This window comes from Euprymna scolopes, chromosome 36 (genome assembly GCF_053919585.1).
Source record: "Euprymna scolopes isolate OS-2025 chromosome 36, ASM5391958v1, whole genome shotgun sequence".
Classification (NCBI taxonomy): Eukaryota; Metazoa; Mollusca; class Cephalopoda; order Sepiida; family Sepiolidae; genus Euprymna; species Euprymna scolopes.
In genome coordinates, this window is record NC_136517.1 from 36,306,306 (window position 1) to 36,323,949 (window position 17,644).

The window sequence follows — 17,644 nt, forward strand, 5'->3', positions numbered from 1 at the left end:
CTGTCTGCTCATTTCACTTTTCCTTGGAAACTACTGAGACTATCTGGCTGAAATTTTTTATGAACCTCTGCTGTGATAGTGCAGTTAACAAAGTATTATAGTATCCGGTCGAGACACAGTGATTAGTTACGGAAATATCACTTTATTCTAGAAGTTTTTTTCTGAAAATATCCGGCCAATCTGTGCTTCTTAGAGACAAAATGTCCTTTGATCCCGAAGATGATTGGCTTAATTAATCTTTTCAGCAAGCATTCAAAGTTCTGATTGCAACTCTGTCATTAGGTGGAAATATATTAGGTTGGTGCAAAAACAATATAGTTTTCTCACATATGTTAGTTTTATATATGACTAGCGGGGGTGGCCAGCGTTGCCCGGGTGTTTGTCGGTGTAAAAGAAAAAAAAAATTTTCGGTAGGGAGGTAGCTTCAAACCTGCTACAAGGAGAGAGACGTGATAATGGTTGAAATTAAATGTTTAAAGAAGCAAGTGGTTAAGCGAATGTCAACTTGTGGTTTTCTAGGTCAAACATCACGCCGTAATAGTAGAGAAATGAAATCACAGCGCAAATTTTGTAACATAAGTCGCTGAAATAAAGCATACAGATGACCTCGTTTCATAAATCGGAAATATTATAATCTAGGAAGTATATAAAAAGTTCTAAGAAACAGTGAGCCCCCCACCTCCAAAGGCGTTTGGCGAACATACAAAAAAAATGCACAAACACACACACACACACACACACATTTTCGCTTTTATATTATAGATTTCTGAATGAATTCATTGATATATATATAGAGCCATGTTATATATCATTTTGAAGCGTGTTTTTCGCTCTACCGAATCGTGTTATTTGTTACCATTCTCAATCTTTTCATTCATTTTTTTTTTGCAGGCTTTTCGACAGCATGGACAAAATTCAAATCCACACAATTTTTATGTTCCAGTTCAAACTAGGCTGAAAAGCTGCCAAGACAGCTTGTGATATCAATCATGTGTTTGGCTTAGGAATCACTAACAAACGTGTGGCACAACGGTGGTTCAAGAAATTTCGCAATGGTGATGAGAGCGTCAAAGATGAAGACAGTCACAGCCAGCCGACAGTAGTTGATAACGTGCATTTGAAAGCCTTAATTGAAGCCGATCCTCACAAAACCATACGAAGTTGCTGTTGAACTTGAGGTCAACCACTCAACAGTCATTCGCCATTTAAAGCAAATAAAGAAGTCATAAAAGTTGGATAAATGGCTGTCACATGAATTGAATGATAATCAAAAAAATCGTTTTGAAGTGTCTTCTACATTCCTTTCGTGCAACAAAAACGACCCATTTCTTGAGCAGATTTTGACGTGTGATGAGAAGTGGATCCTTTGTGACAACTGGCGACATTCAGCACAATGGTTGGATGCTGAAGAAGCTCCACAACACTTCCCGAAGCTGAAATTGCACCATAAAAAGGTTATGGTGACTGTTTGATGGTCTGCGGCCGGTCTCATCCATCATGGCTTCTTGAATCTGGGCGAAACGATTATGATGGAGACGTACTGCTAACAAATTGGCGAAATGCACCAAAAGCTCCAATGTATTTGCCCAGTGATTGAGATTGGTCAATATGAAGCGACCAATTCTCCTCCATGACAATGCTCGCCCGCATGTTGCTCAACTGACCCTGCAGAAGCTGAACGAATTGGGCTACAAGACTCTGCCTCATCCGCCATATTCACAGGACCTCTCACCCACCGATTATCACTTTTTCAAGCATCTCGACAACTTCCTGCGTAAAAAATGGTTCAAAAGCAAAGATGATGCCGAATCAGCCTTCAATGACTTCATCGCTTCCAGAACTCCAGATTTCTATGCTTGGATAAATAAACTTGTTTCTCGTTGACAAAAATGTGTCGATTCTAATGGTTCTTATTTCGATAAATAAAAGTTTATTATAAAAGGAGTTATGATCTTTTGAAGTTGAACGTCAAAAAACGACATTATTTTTGCACCAACCTAATATCTTGAAACAAAACTTTATTTATTTTTCTTTAATTGGAGTCCATGTTTAATTTCCAAAGAGTTTCCGATGGGTAGTTTTTCTATACAAATCCTGGACATGAAGAATTTTCAGTGGGCAGCTGTTCTGTGCAGGTTGTGGACTTTAAAATTTTGTAAGCAAAGAGCATAAGATTCTTTTCGTGTTGACACAAAAAATTATGTGCTGGAATGCTAAAAAGATTAAATTTTTATTGTAGTTTCGTTTAGGGGGACACTTTCAATCAAATGTCAGAATTGAATACTAACTTCATACAAAAACAGCAAGTAGACAATCACAGCCTGTGCAAGTGAATCCACAGACGAATGTTCACACAGAAGCAAAACCTACTTACATCATGTTTGTACACCTAGCTTTATTTAATGACTATTTAAAAATAAAATGACCTTTGACTGCACATTTTACTCATGATGAGACAATTCCAATACTTTCCTGATTCCGTACTCAATTCAAATGCAATTACAGATTCTGATTCTTTATAAATCTCAAAATATTTGACTGCAAAATTGTTACTTTTTCCCTGATTACTGTAAAAACTCATGTTAAATTGTGCATATGTTTTCTCGCGTATAAAAACACACTTGTGGAGGTGATCTATAGATTCTAGTTTTTCTGGTAGTTCAGGATCAGTAAATTTTTATTATTTTGTTATTACGACAAGCAGTGAAAGAGATTTTGTGTAAAACAAAAACAATTTAAAAAAAAAAAAAGATAGCATTATCGTTTTTTTTTTTTTCATCAGAAAATAGGTACAATTTTTGATTCCGATACACGAAAAAGTTCCGATTTTTTCTGATTTTGATTAATTATCCCAATATTACATTTTACAAATGTTTTTTTTTTTCTTTCTTCCAGGTCTTGTGCCGAGTGCCGTCCTTAATGTGACAGTCGGATGAATCGCTCTTTTTATCTGTGTCTGTCTCAAGCCATACATTATTATTGGTCATTTGAACGAATACAACCTGGTTGACCCTCTGACCTTCAGCTGATGAAGGGAGTGGGTAGCCATATATATTAAAAAAATAAATATATAAATAAATTGCAATAAATTGGGATGAAGGCATCAGTGTTCTTTGCCTCTGATAACGGTTCCTAAGACAAATTCTACAGTCTTTACTCCCTTCCTGGGGGAGGCAGGGAGGAAAAGTTAAAAATAAGGAAAAAATACCCTGAAAAAAATAACGGTGGGAAGGGGGTAACTGAAGATATAAATGGATTAAAGACATTAAAACGCTACTTGCTTGCTTTTATTCGTATAGAAAAGTGTTTTACCTACAGACTATATATATATAAAGTTATGAAAATATATATGGCAATTAAGCTACAGTTTCGCGGACACAAATAACAATGAATCAGATTGGTTATCTAGTTGAACTAAACACTATGTGTTTATATAACATCCAAAAGCATTCCATGCTTAGTGATTCTCTACGAAGATGAAACCTGGAAGACTCTGTATAGCTTGATTGCCATATAACTTACTACCTAGCTCTACAAGTATATTGAGCACTGTTATGGTAAATACTAAAAATCTGTACATAAAATATCTCCTTTTAATATTTTATGTGGATACATGAGATATATATGCATACACGCACACATATATACATACACGCAGATATATATATATATATATATATATATATATATATATATATGCACACACACACACACATACAGATATATACACACACATACACGTGTATACACATATATATATATATATATATATATACACACACACACATATATATATATATATATATATATATATATATATATATATGATCTCCACCCCAAATAATGTAACCTAAGGAGTCATTAATAGAATTCACAATTTTTTGTGCAATCCGGCCATATTTGGTAGAAATAAATTTCAGTCTCTGACTTGTTCACCAAGTTTCAGTCCCGAATATTCAACAGTCTTTGTTTGATCACTGTTCAGTATGCACCTCTGCATTGCAAAGTTGTCAAAAATGGGCACACCTGTCTCTTGAGACTGCGGCTGCAAATGAACCTCTTCTGTTTCGTAATAGTGTGCATGTTGTTTGAATAGACATAATCTTTGAGATAAACACGTAGATAAAAATAAAGAGGGTGGTATGAGGCGGTAAGTTTGAAGCCTGTTCAGAAACACGCCTACTTACAGTATGATTACCAAAGCATTCTCACTTATTGAACAGCAATAAAATGAAGTGTGCTAGATGTTGATAATAGAAACTTGGTGGACAAGTCAAGCCAAGACTGAAGTTTATTTCTACCAATTGTCGTTAGATTTCAAAGAGGATTGTGAATTTTATTAAACAATTCCATGGGTGACATTCTTTAGGGTTACTTTATGAACATTGTAAAAAGTCTACTTAAATCAAGTAGTCAGGACATCAAATGAATCTTACAAACCTGGGGAAAAAAATCTTGATATTTAAAAAAAAAATGTTTTTTTGACTGCGAGATTCATTTTGAGTCCTGACAACAGCATGGAAATGTTGAAATGTTGATCGATCCATTTAGACTCTTTACGCTGTTTATATAATTTTATTACACACGTATTAAGCACTTTTGGAGAAGTGTTGGTTTTTTAGTTCATATTAACAATATACTTGAACTTAATCAATTATTAGAATTTTATATATATATATATATATATATATATATATATATATATATAGCTTCCCTATTAAATAAAACATGGCTCGAATATAACACATGATGCAAATGGATTTTTTTCGGATTAATGTGATTGTACTAAGTTTTTTTTTTTTTTTTTAAGTTAAAAAGTTCCTATTATGAGTAAGTGCAGAAAATATACAAAATTGGCATAATTATTATATGGTTGTTTCTATGCTATGAAACAGATGCTGTCAAAAAAGTGGACGTTTTGACATGTTGAAAGAAATGAATGGTAAGATGAATAAAACCTTGGAATTTGGAATATAGATGTTTTGTCATCTGTTATATATATAATATGACAAAATAGTGATAAAAATGAGAGAAAATGGAAAACTTTAGTTTGATTAATTTTTTTTCTTTTCAGAACTTCATCAAAAAGTAAAATAGTACCGAGCATTATGCATTTGAATAAGGAATATTTTTATACACAACACAAGACTTGCTATCGGCTATGTTATGTCCCGCTAATTTGGGAGCCAATTCTTTAAAAATGGGTCCAATTTTTTTCCTTTCTATGTATCTTCAAAAGCCTTATTTGGCTAAGATCAAAGTGTAGTATTCATTTTACTCCAGTGGATTTTTGTATCTATAAATATAATTATGGAAAATAAATTTTCAGCTAAATTTGAAGGATATCGGGGGGGGGGGGGGTATCCTACTTAATGTGGTGACAGATTATTCTAATCGAGACTAATTTAGACATTTTTATCATTTTTGACCAAGGATGACCAACAACCCTCACTCTCCTCACACTTTTGATGGCCTTGTGCCTGGTTTGCTTGGAGTGTAAAATCTTTATATTTTGTGCAAAGAATTAATAGTACTTGTTCTGATACTACACATCAATCATCTGTTTTGTCGTTCTTGATCACTAAAGGAGAAATATTTGTAGACTTTTTTAAAAAAATTTTATTCATTTTTTAGAAATTCTTATTTCTATAACAATCTTTTTTTCTCTCTCTAATCTCATATATTAAACTAAGTAGATCAGATTTCCAGATTTAAATAGCAATATATCTTACATCAGTATTTGATTATGACTAGCCAATTTGTCTTTATCATCTGTCCACCATGTTCTTTGCAAGAAAATGAAGCATTTAGCTTATTATATTGTTAAAAAAAAAAAAAAAAAAAAATTGATTCCGGCTAGGAAGATTGTATGCAATTCTAAATAATGACCTAAGAAGCTGGGTCATGATTTTTAACTCGAATAATTTAAGGGACATAACTTATAATTTTTCACTAGAATTTTAGAAACAGAGTTATCTTAAAATTAGTATATTTATGGGACCACTTCATGCACGCATGCAATAATACTTCAGTTACACATTATTTCGTGCACGCATGCATGTTTCTCGCCAATACTTATTTCTTTAAATTTAGGTATTAAATATTTATTGCAACAAATAATAAAGACAAACATTTTCATTGTTTTTTTTGTGCATGACTTTAAAAATCCTTACAAATAAATTAACTGAAATTACATTTTTGAATCCTGGACGATGCCGGGTAGATATTGCTAGGGCATAATGAAATTTTGCAGTTTCCTTTAAGTTCTAAAAAGAATAAAAAGACAGCAAGTTTTCCATTTTGTCTGTTATCACCTTACATTCATTAACCCTTATCCTCAAGTGGCTTTCAGGCCTTTTTTTAAGTGGTGACTCCCTTGTAAAAAAAAAAAAAAAAAAAAAAATATGGTGATGGTCCTATACTGAAATGAATGAGATAAAAAAAAAAAAACATTAAAATAAAAGTTCAGTTATACTTATTTCGACGAGTTATTTACCAACTGGTAAAAAGATTTTAAGAGAATTTGAAATCCATTTGCCGGATTGTACATGTTATGAAAATTTTTCATTAAAATTGATCGATCATTTTGGAACAATTTTTTTAACTAATGTTTGTTTCAGATCATTAATATTCAAAGACAAATTTTTTTGAGTGTGTTTTATTTCAGTTTTTTTTATTCAGAGCTGCCGTTTAAAACGCACATACAGTGATGATCATATTTATTGGCACGGTAAAATAAAAGTTAAATTTTGTCTAATAAATTCTAAAAAAGGGATTAAATTAAAGAAAATAACAAAGTATATTATGTATTTTTAACTGGCCTTTCCGATGCAGCAATCGGATTTTAGAAAAAATAAATAACAAAGGAACAACAAACATAATTGCAAAAAACCCTTGTTCAAAATTATTGGCACGATTTATTTAATAATCAATTGTATAGCCTTTGGCCTTGATTACCTTCCTCAGTCGCTTTTCATAGTTTACAACCAAGTTGTTGCACTCTTCAGTAGTAATTTTAGCCCACTCTTCCTGACAATAATCCTCCAATTGAATAAGATTCTTAGGCTTCCTTTGCATTACCCTCAATTTTAATGTTCTCCATAAATTTTCAATTGGATTAAGGTCTGGGCTTTGTGATGGCCACTCCAAAACATTAATATGATTGTCCTCAAGCCATTTCTTAGTCAGTTTAGCCGAATGCTTTGGGTCATTATCTTGCATGAACCACCAACGACGACCAAGTGAGAGCTCTTTAGCAGAGTCTTTAAGGTTTTCATCCAATATTTTAACATAATCTTCCTTTTTTATGCTACCTGTGACCTTAACAAGTCGCCCTGGTCCAGAGGCAGCAAAGGATCCCCAAAACATCAAACTGCCTCCACCGTGCTTCACTGTGGGTATGGTGTTCTTAGGCAGGAAAGCTTCGCCAGATTTTCTGTAAATATAAGACACTTTATTATGGCCAAATAACTCTATTTTCGTTTCGTCAGTCCATAGAACACATTTCCAGAATGCAACATCTTTATGAATATGACGTTTTGCAAAGGCTAGCCTTGCTTTCAGGTGCATAGGCTTCAATAAGGGAGTCTTTCTCGGACGACATGCTTTTAAACCAGCTCTCTTCAAAACTCTACCAACTGTATGTCGAGATACATTCACTCCAGAGGTGCTCTGTTCATCAACAATCTCCCCAACAGAGATCCTTGGGTTTTGTTTTACTTGTCGAACAATTTTCCGTTCATCTCTTGGGGAAAGAATCCTTTTTCTCCCTCTACCCTCTAAACTCATAACGTGGCCTTGCGATTTGAACTTGTTTATTATGGCTCTAACAGTGGATTTGGGAAGGTTTAGCTTCTTTGAAATCTTATCATAGCCCTCCCCATTGGTATGGCATGCTACAACAAGCTTCCTGACGTCTTCGCTGTGTTCCTTAGTTTTAACCATGGCGATTGAAAATTATAATTTAGTCACTTATAATAGTTTAAATAAATCGCTATCTAAAAATTATCTGAAAAAAATTATTCACTGAATTAGCGTTAAACAAGCATAATATGGCTATAAAAAAGTTCAGAAAGCACGTAAACCGGAAATTGATTGATATCATACTGATACTAAAAGAAAAACAAAGCCGTGCCAATAATTTTGAACAAGGGTTTTTTGCAATTATGTTTGTTGTTCCTTTGTTATTTATTTTTTCTAAAATCCGATTGCTGCATCGGAAAGGCCAGTTATAAATACATAATATACTTTGTTATTTTCTTTAATTTAATCCCTTTTTTAGAATTTATTAGACAAAATTTAACTTTTATTTTACCGTGCCAATAAATATGATCATCACTGTACACGCACACTCTTACATAGATATAATATCTCTCTCTGTCTATCTAATTCTCTTTCTCTCTCTCTCTATCTATCATATATATATTGCATACTAGTGTGTTTGGAGGCGTGTTGAACAAAAGAAAAAAAAAGTGGTAGTCGGCAGGCAAGCTCAAACCCATGACGCGAAGGCAGAAAAAAAAGTGAAAGAAAGTCTGATGCATTACTGATGCTCAATCATCCGACTGGAAGTTCGCAACGTTGAAATTAAGTAAAGTCAATCAAACCGATATAATGACTTGCAAAAATGGTGACACAAAAAAAAAAAACGACCCCTCCCTGTAGAAAACTGCCTAGTTGAGGGTGAAGGAATTAGTGTTTTGGGCCAATTTTTCGATATTTGTTGTCCGAAGAATCGAGATTTAAAACGATACCGGTTTGGTGAGGTACCATCGCGTGTTGAAAGTTTTTGCGAGACATACACACACACACACACACATTTTGCCTTTTATATGTATAAAAAACTGGCAAGGGTACCCGGCGTTGCCCAAGTGTTTTTAGGTGTGCGTTTGAGGGTGACAGAAATAAAAGAAAGGAGTCAAGTAAAGAATAGATACCCTGTAGCAGAAGATGACGACCGGTGCACATTTCAAGTGACACTGGTGATTCGACCTTGACATTGGCACAAGCACATGCCATTGGTTGTTTGTAAACACGTCAAATAGAAGACATGATCGAATATTCGCAAGCAAGATTTTTTAAAAATATATTTACAAAACTTTTGAAGATTTAAAAGAAAAATATATATTTACAAAACATTTTTTTTTTTTTTAAATAAGTAACAAAACGAGCGTATTTAAATATAAAAGATATTTAAATAAACGGGTGCCTTTCTGAGTGCGTTTTTAATATGTTTACAAAACTTTAATAAAACTTAGAATAATAATTATAATAAAATAAATAAATTTAAACCAAACTTATTAATGGCAGAAACAATTGATTTTTATGTACAATGTTTTTTTTTTTTCTGTGAGCGTTTTTAATACAATTCAATTTAATTATTCTTTAAAACATTAACTTTAGCGACAATTAATATATTTTTAAATATTAAATTTTGATTTAATCTCATGATACCCTATACCCTCACGTAATCAATTTATTAATTTTTATTAAAAAATTCAAAAGTAATACATTTAAATAACTGGGTGTCTTTCCGAGTGCGTTTTTAATATATTTACAAAACTTTTTAATAAAACTTAAAATAGTAATTATTATAATAAAAATAAATAAAAAGAATGAGCTATATTAATTACTAAACATTAAAAATCAACGTCTTGTCTATTAAAAATACATAATTTTAAAAACCTTTAAAAATAAAATTATTTAAACCAAACTTTTTAATGGCAGAAACAAATATAAAGTAACTGACTTGTTCAGATTTTTGCAAATGTTTCGTGGGTTTTTGCGACCAAGATTGATTTTTAGGTACAGTTTGTGTTTTTTTTTTCTCTTTCTGTGTGCATTTTTAATACAATTCTATATTTATTTAAAGTGCGGTGTATGTTGGTAGTCAGTGAAAGAGAAATCCTTCTAGGCCGAGGCAATTTTTATGCATAATAAAATCACAGGTATAAGCAACAATTATAAACAATCGAGATTTAAAGAATATGTTATATATTACAAATCTTTTTTTATATTTGTTTCTGCCATTAAGTTTGGCTTAAATTTATTCATTATAATTATTCTAAGTTTTATTAAATATATTTTTAAAAAATCTTGCTCGCGAATATACGAATAGACAAGACGTCAATTTTTTTAATGTTTTGTAATTAACTGAAATTAATGCAGCGGATCGAGTTGAAACTCCACCTGACAGCTTTTTTCAATTTGTGTAAAACAGAATTTTCTCTATGCTTAAGTTCCCAGTTATTATACATGGGACACACAAAATAAGATCTCCAAGCAACGATTAAAGGGTAGATCAGTTCCAAGTTATCTGTGTGTTAAAAAAAAAAAAAAAAAAAAGTTTTGGGCAGGGTATGCACAGTGTCTCTTATTTCAAAACTTTTACTGTAAAAATCAATTTAGGTAACTTGATTATGTAGTAGAGCTGACATCTATTCACTGTAGCTGGATACGGGTCCAGAACTGGGAGCATGCCTTATTCACAAGCGCCAACGGGAGCTCAGCAAATACTAAGTGGATGGCAGTGATCAGGTTTGCTTTGGTGTTGTGGGAAGTCATGTTGGTGATGTTCTCGATATATGACCAAGTGAAGTAGTCCAGTAGGTTCAGGTCGAGGAGGAGGGTGAAGGAAGAGTACAAATTCATAGCACTCCCTCTGAAGCCAAGCCTGGGTCTCTTTGGACTTGAGGGCTGCTGCCAAGTCCTACTGCCACACCCAGGGTCTGCCAGCGGCCACCTAATTGCACTAGGGGATCACTACATTCTTCAACACCTCCAGATACACTGATGTGAGGTGGCATGATGTGGCCCTCACTTGAAATCACACCAAAGACCATAACCATGGCTAGAAACTTTGTTGAGCTGTGCCCTCAAGCATTGAACAGTCCGGATTTGCATATTGTGGGTGCTGGCAATGGTCCTGTTGTCATAACTTGGGTCAGTAGAGAGCATGTGTTGTACAGCGTTGCATCTTCGATCTCGCTCGTTGAACATTGTGTCACTTTCAGACATGATAGAAAGCTCCTATCACTCTTGGGATTTGTACACAACTGGCCAACTGCAACAAAAGAAGAAAAACAGTTTTCATCAAACGGAAATGGAATCATGCCGTCTTTTCTAGGGCAACAATTTTATCGTTCCACCCTGTATATCTGAATTGACATCTAATTTGAGACATTTGATTGCCATCCTGTTGACTATGTGTAGTAATGGGGCAGGTTACCTCAATATTCCATAAGAATCTTTCACTTAAAGTGATACAAGCACCAAAATTGGCACAGATGACGTTCAGAATATACATTTTAAGAAAAGAACGTTAGCCATCAGAAAATTCAAGATGGCTGCCAATTTTCAAGATGGCGGCAGAAGCAAACTTGACAAGTTTCAATTTTGGTGCTTGTATCACCAAGTGAAAGATTGTTTCATATATAGTGTCTTATAGTGTCTTATCCAACATGACTTTGGCGTGCACACATTGAAGCATTTAGTGAAGATTTCCTTCTTAGAGAATGCAATCAACATGTTGAGGTTGATGTAACGTTTTCAGGCAAAATCTTTAATATGGCTCTGATTCATATTGAAGATATGACTTATAAGATGAATGGTAAAACACTGATAGATTTGGGTTTTACCTCATCTGATCGAATTCACATTCTATCATTATTGCTTGGACATGCGAAATCAGTTCTTCAGGATGGTATTGCACAACTAAATAATGAACAACTTCATGTGTTTCGTACTGTAGTTAATACTCTAGAGGGTGCCCTTATATTCCTTGATGCGCTCAGAGGTACAGGAGAAAAAACTAAGCTGATTCTTGCAAAAGTTAGGTCAAAAGGAAAAAATGACTGTGGCTGTGGTGCCATTTGGTATTGCAGCCACTCTTCTTCCTGATGGTAGAACAGATCGCTCGACATTTAAATTGCCATCATCCGTAACAAAAAATTCTGATCCAGTTTTCTAAATAGAACAAGAATCAGATGCGGTTAGAGTTTTACAGAATTGTTCCTTCATCGTATGAGACGAATGTACAATGGCACATAAAAAGCATCTGGAACTCTAGATAAAACATTTCATGATCACAAAAGACGTGATGTTGTTACGGGTGGCATCACAGTTTTATTATAGGATGACTTCCAACTATGACGTTTTATCGTTTCCAGGGAGAGTTACTTGGTTGGGGGATGTCCTGGGAATGCAACCAGATCCCCGGAGGGGCTAAATGATATGAAACAATAGGCATATGGAAACAGCAACATGTTGAGATGTCCGCTGTAACTGGCTGGCATGGGTCGCTTGTGAGTCTTCATTGCATTGTTACTGGAAGCATTTCCATAGTCGGCATTAAATGGCAGGGACCACATGCCAAAATTGAACGCTTGTACAAAAATAGCGAACAAATATATTTTTATAAAAATGTATAATTTATTTTACGTTTAACACTGGCGGAGCATATTTAAATAAAGACCTGTTGAGATCTGACACATGCAGCCAAAAACTGCTATCTATGTCTGTTGCATGCAGGATCCAAGCCTCAACTGGTAAAAAAAAATATGATTGTATTTCAATTCTCTCTTTCAATATAGAAAGAGAGGGATAGAGAGAGAGAGAGAGAGAGAAATATGCATTTCAACACTATGCTTTGTTTTTTCAAATTCAGCTACCCGCATGCAAGCATGACCTTTCTTGAATGATTTTGACCCTGCCAAATATTCATAAACACTTGTCAATCAAACTTGGTTGATATGGTCTAACATTTTCAAAATCACAAAGCACCTGCATGACACACATTTTCACTTCATCATAAGTACAGAACAAATTGGACATAAGGCTTATTAATGAAGAAGCTCCCAGCTCCCCCCTGGTCCTGGATATGACCTTAAACTATATCCGATGGTTAGGCTCCAGCTTGCGGGCTTTGGGGAGTGTAGAGCCACCCTTTAATTGCCATTGCTCCCAGGTCCACTCTGACCCGGAGTGGTAGTACCTGTTAGGGTCCCATCTATGGTTTAAATAGAAACCAACTTGCAAAAAACAAATATATTCTATTAAAAAAAATTTCTTCAAAGTCACAGGATTCAGCATTAAATAACCTGGAAAGGGTTGATATGCCGTAAAACAAAAATAACTAACCAACCAACCAACCCAGATCCCCCAAAATGGGAGCCATATCATTGTGCCACACAACAAACACTTTCTATTGTTCCACGTGAAAGTCCTACTGATGGACTCAATGCTTGCAATAAATTGTCATATTTGTGGAAGTAGATCAACACTAACGTTATCTACAAAAATGCTTGTCCATCTTAATAAAACCTGGTAAGTTTGCCTCTATACTTCTAAAAATTGGTGATGGCAAGATTCCAACAACCAAACATTGCATGATTGTTATTACTCCAGGTAGTTGGCTCTATTGTTTTATCACTCACAGAACTTAGTGGAAAAGTTTACCCAGATATACATATATATACTAGCAAAAGTACCCGTCGTTAACTGGGTTCAAAAACACCCTACAGAAAATGGACTCTGATTTATGAAAGTATGATAGGTTATGAAAAGGAAGGGTTGTAAAGAGATAGCTTCGAATTTGGGGGTATCAAAACCAAAGCAAAATATGATGAAAGTAAAAATAAAATAGATAAACCCCATAATTTATTATACCATACCTGTTCACACTGAAACACTTATCACAATATTCTGTGGATCTATATTAAAGAACCTTGTTAAATTTTGTGACATATTTCCATTCTATGGAGGTCAGGCGCGAATGAACACCCCATAATTTTATTATACCATATTTCTTCAAACTGAAACATAATTATCAAATTATACTTACGCAGATAGATATGAAAAGTCTTTATTAAAATTTGTGCCTATTTCCATTCTATGGAGGCCAGGCGCGAATGCAGACCCCACAATTTTATTATACCATCCCTATTTAAGTTAAAACATACTTATCAAAGTATTATTATGTACATCTATATCAAAAACACTTGTAAACGTTTTTTTTTAATTTTTTATTTCCATACTTTGTGGACAAGGCGCCTACGCAGACCCCACAATTTTAATGAATCATCATTATGCCAGATCAAACATACCCATTCCTGTGTCTCGATACATCTTCTATCATTATATGTGATCAGTTTTCTATAATAGTCAACCATATAGGAGCCTATTCGTGACCAGACACACACACAGACGTTCAGCTTTATATTATAGATGTAGATAGATAAATATAGCTGAAAACTACGTGCATCCTCAATGGCCTAGGGAGAGAGCAATTCTATGACATGGTACATGCAATCACTCAACAACTGCTTAACAAAATTCCAAATCCAGAACAAACTTTCTAGATTTTACTCACAATGATAACCATGCTGTACAATACCCTACAAATTTTTTTACTTCATTAGAATTACCTTGTATGCCACCACATAAATTAAAGCTGAAAACTGAATGCCCAATTATGTTACTCCGGAATCTTGATGCTCCACGACTATGCAACGGAACAAGATTGTGTGTTAAATGCATGCAACCTCATCTGATAGAAGCCATCACGTTAACTTGTGTGGCTAAGGATGAATTGACGTTCATTCCCAGAATATCCATTATTTCATCAGATTCTGCAATTCAATTTAAAAGGCTTCAGTTTACAATTAAATTATGTTTTGCCATGACAATAAGCAAGTCCCAAGGACATTACTTTGTGATGGTTGGTCTCAACTTAGCTTCACTTCACTTTAGCCATGGGCAGTTTTATGTAGGATGTTTAAGAGTAGGCTCCCCACAATGTCCACAAATATTAGCACCAGAAGCTAGAACATCAAATATTGTGCATCCAAATACTTTAAGCAAATAACAAAGCCAATGCTGCATTCCGTAAACACATTCGCTTACATAAATTTATTTAACTTATGTCGCTTCGTATTTATATGCACTTCAGATCCACTATTCCGGAATACATTCACAAATAAAGAAATTTTGCTACTTCTGATAATATCAGATTATCATTAGATTATAATTATCTAAACACATTTTATTAATGATAATTGTAAGCAGTTTAACATTTCGGAAAATCCTATTTTAATCACCTAAATTTTTTACTTCTCTACATATTATGTTTTTTTTTGTTTTTTTTTAACTTCATACAGTCGTCATTATTCAATATCGATAATAAACGTCAGTTTAAAAATTTTTTAAATCCGTTTACAGTCACTACAAAACGATTTTACTGGTAAGAATAGCTTTCATTCAGAAATGCAAATGTTTGTTTACACCATATGATCAGATTTTCATTTGTTTTCAGGCATTTCGATTCCAGCGATAACTTTTATTTACTTTTTGAAGATTACATGCACTGATTATGAAATACCTAAGAAACAAATCATTTTGTTTCGCTTTCAATTTAATATATAATATTAATACATAACATACACAAGGTCACTTTATGTGTATATATATATATATATATATATATATATATATATATATATATACTAGCAGGCTGCCCGGCATTGTCCGGTTTAATTCATACAGAAAACTGATACAAAATACATGCGAGTATTATATTTTTTCTTAAACAGTTCACTTCTTGTAAATAAAAAAAAAAAATGCTCGAGCTGAGATCGAAACCAAAACCTAAAGACAGTGAGTCAAGTGCGATAACCATTAGCCAGCTTGACACAACCTTTACTAAGTGTTTTCAAACCTATTTATTTTTAGCATAAGGAATCTCTCATGTGAACAATTCACGCATGCACACTCATGAAATAGTTAACAAACATAGAAATTTGATGAACCCCCACGTACCAATTTTTCAATTTTTACCCCTTACCAGCCCTTTTTTTCCAGATGAAAACCGATTAAAACGTCTTCCACATGTTTGAATCCCCAATATATCAAACTTCAAGTTAGTAGATCAAAAATTCGTTGAGTATATAGGTTGAGAATTGTCTTTTCACACACACACACATTCTCACACACACACAAACACATTCTCACTTTTATAGATATAATAGCGAGGGGTACTCGGCGTTGCCCGGGTGTTTGGAGGTGTGTGTGGGGGGGAGGGGGTAAAAAAAAAAAAGTAAGTATGAGGATCGAACTTGAACCGTTGAGGCAAAGTTGTGAAAAAAAAAACGTCCGACGTTAACCATTGCCCCACCGTGAGATGCTAACACAAACACGTTTGAATTTATTTAATTACTTGGATTTAGCAGGTGCCCGTTTTAATGAGTTAATGAGGTCATGTTTGACTGCGGGATAGTATTTATTTACTGCTGAACGCTTCCCCTCCCCCCAAGATGTTATAGGAAAAAGACTAACCCACACGCGGCGAGTGACAAATATTGAATATTTATCTTCCCGAAATCGAGCAAATTAAATAGACAGGCGAGTTTCGTTGTTAACTATGAGATATTACCCTTTATATGTGATATAAAAAGTTTTAAAAAATTGTGAACAGCCTATTCTCCCTTGACAGAGTACAAAATAGACTTCGTAGTCTAGTGGGAGATGCCCTTTTCTCTCCCCTGCCACCTCTTTCCCATAGAAGGGATGTTGCGAGCCTGTCATTGTTTTATTGTGTTCGTCTGAGCTCCCATCTCTGCCCCCCCCCTCGCCAATCTTTCCCGAAAAACTACCCGTCTAGCTGAAACCACTGTCAGTAATTTTCCCCACTCTTTATCTGTGCCTAAATCAAAACGTAGATCCCATGAACAAAGCCTCTTTCTTAGAAGTGCGCGCCTGTGGAACTCTCTTCCATTTGCCTGTTTCCCACCTGACTACAACTTGGATGTCTTCAAGTCCAACATAAACAAGTTCCTGATAAACCGCCCCCTTAAGTAAGACACTTTATCAGATCTCTATTACATCGATTACTGTACACGCAATAACCCTTATCCCCGAGTGGCCCCCAGGCCTTGATAAGTGGTAACTTCCTTGTTTAAAAAAAAAAAAAAAAAAAAAAAAAGGCATTGCATACTAGATTTTGAAGACGGTCCTATGCCCTGTCAGGACAAGAAAGAGTGCTTTTGGGGGCTCCACCTCAGATGTGACAGTGTTATATAATTAGGTACCAACATGGCATACAGTGATATGTACTTGTGACGGAGGGTTTATCTGAATGTACGTGTCACTAAATGTCTATGGTGGTTCTTCACTATCTGAACCCAAGTTCTATTTATGACCTATTTGAGTTCTTTCCATGATCAGAATGTTCTTATGTGGGTGTGTGTGTCTTACATGTATTTGCGACATACCTTATTTTCACTGATCTTGGTCCATCTACAATTCATCTGTTTTTGGACGGAAAGCTGGAAAACTGTTGGACAAAATTCATTTCACTTCAAAAACGATGGTTGGTTTTATATTAGTTTTATTTCACTTTCTAGGTGTCAACACAGATTAATGGAAAGTGAGTTTCTTTTGCCCCGTTGGGTTCTTCTTGGTCTCCAATGTGAAACACGTCATCTCCCAAGAGGGGGGGGGAGACAACCAGTAACCCTACCGCTTTTCTCTACGTCCAGATTCCAACTTTGACTCTATGCCTAGCTTAACTGATCACGTGGTAACAACCACGCCCTTCTGGTCTACTATCTTTAGAGCTTCTGGTGCAACTTGTCCATTGCATAGCTCAATA

The 17,644-nt window shown here is 34.6% G+C and overlaps 1 protein-coding gene across 1 annotated transcript in view; it reads left to right on the forward strand.

Annotated features, from left to right (window-relative positions):
* LOC145260410 (UBX domain-containing protein 1-like) overlaps positions 1 to 3,095 on the forward strand; it is a 41,623-nt gene extending 38,528 nt beyond the window's left edge. The window contains exon 11 of the mRNA XM_080118390.1: positions 2,896 to 3,095. Coding sequence (XP_079974516.1) covers positions 2,896 to 2,936 — 41 coding nt within the window. The 3' untranslated portion in view covers positions 2,937 to 3,095. The remainder of the gene's footprint in view (positions 1 to 2,895) is intronic.
* The last annotated feature ends 14,549 nt before the right edge of the window (positions 3,096 to 17,644 follow it).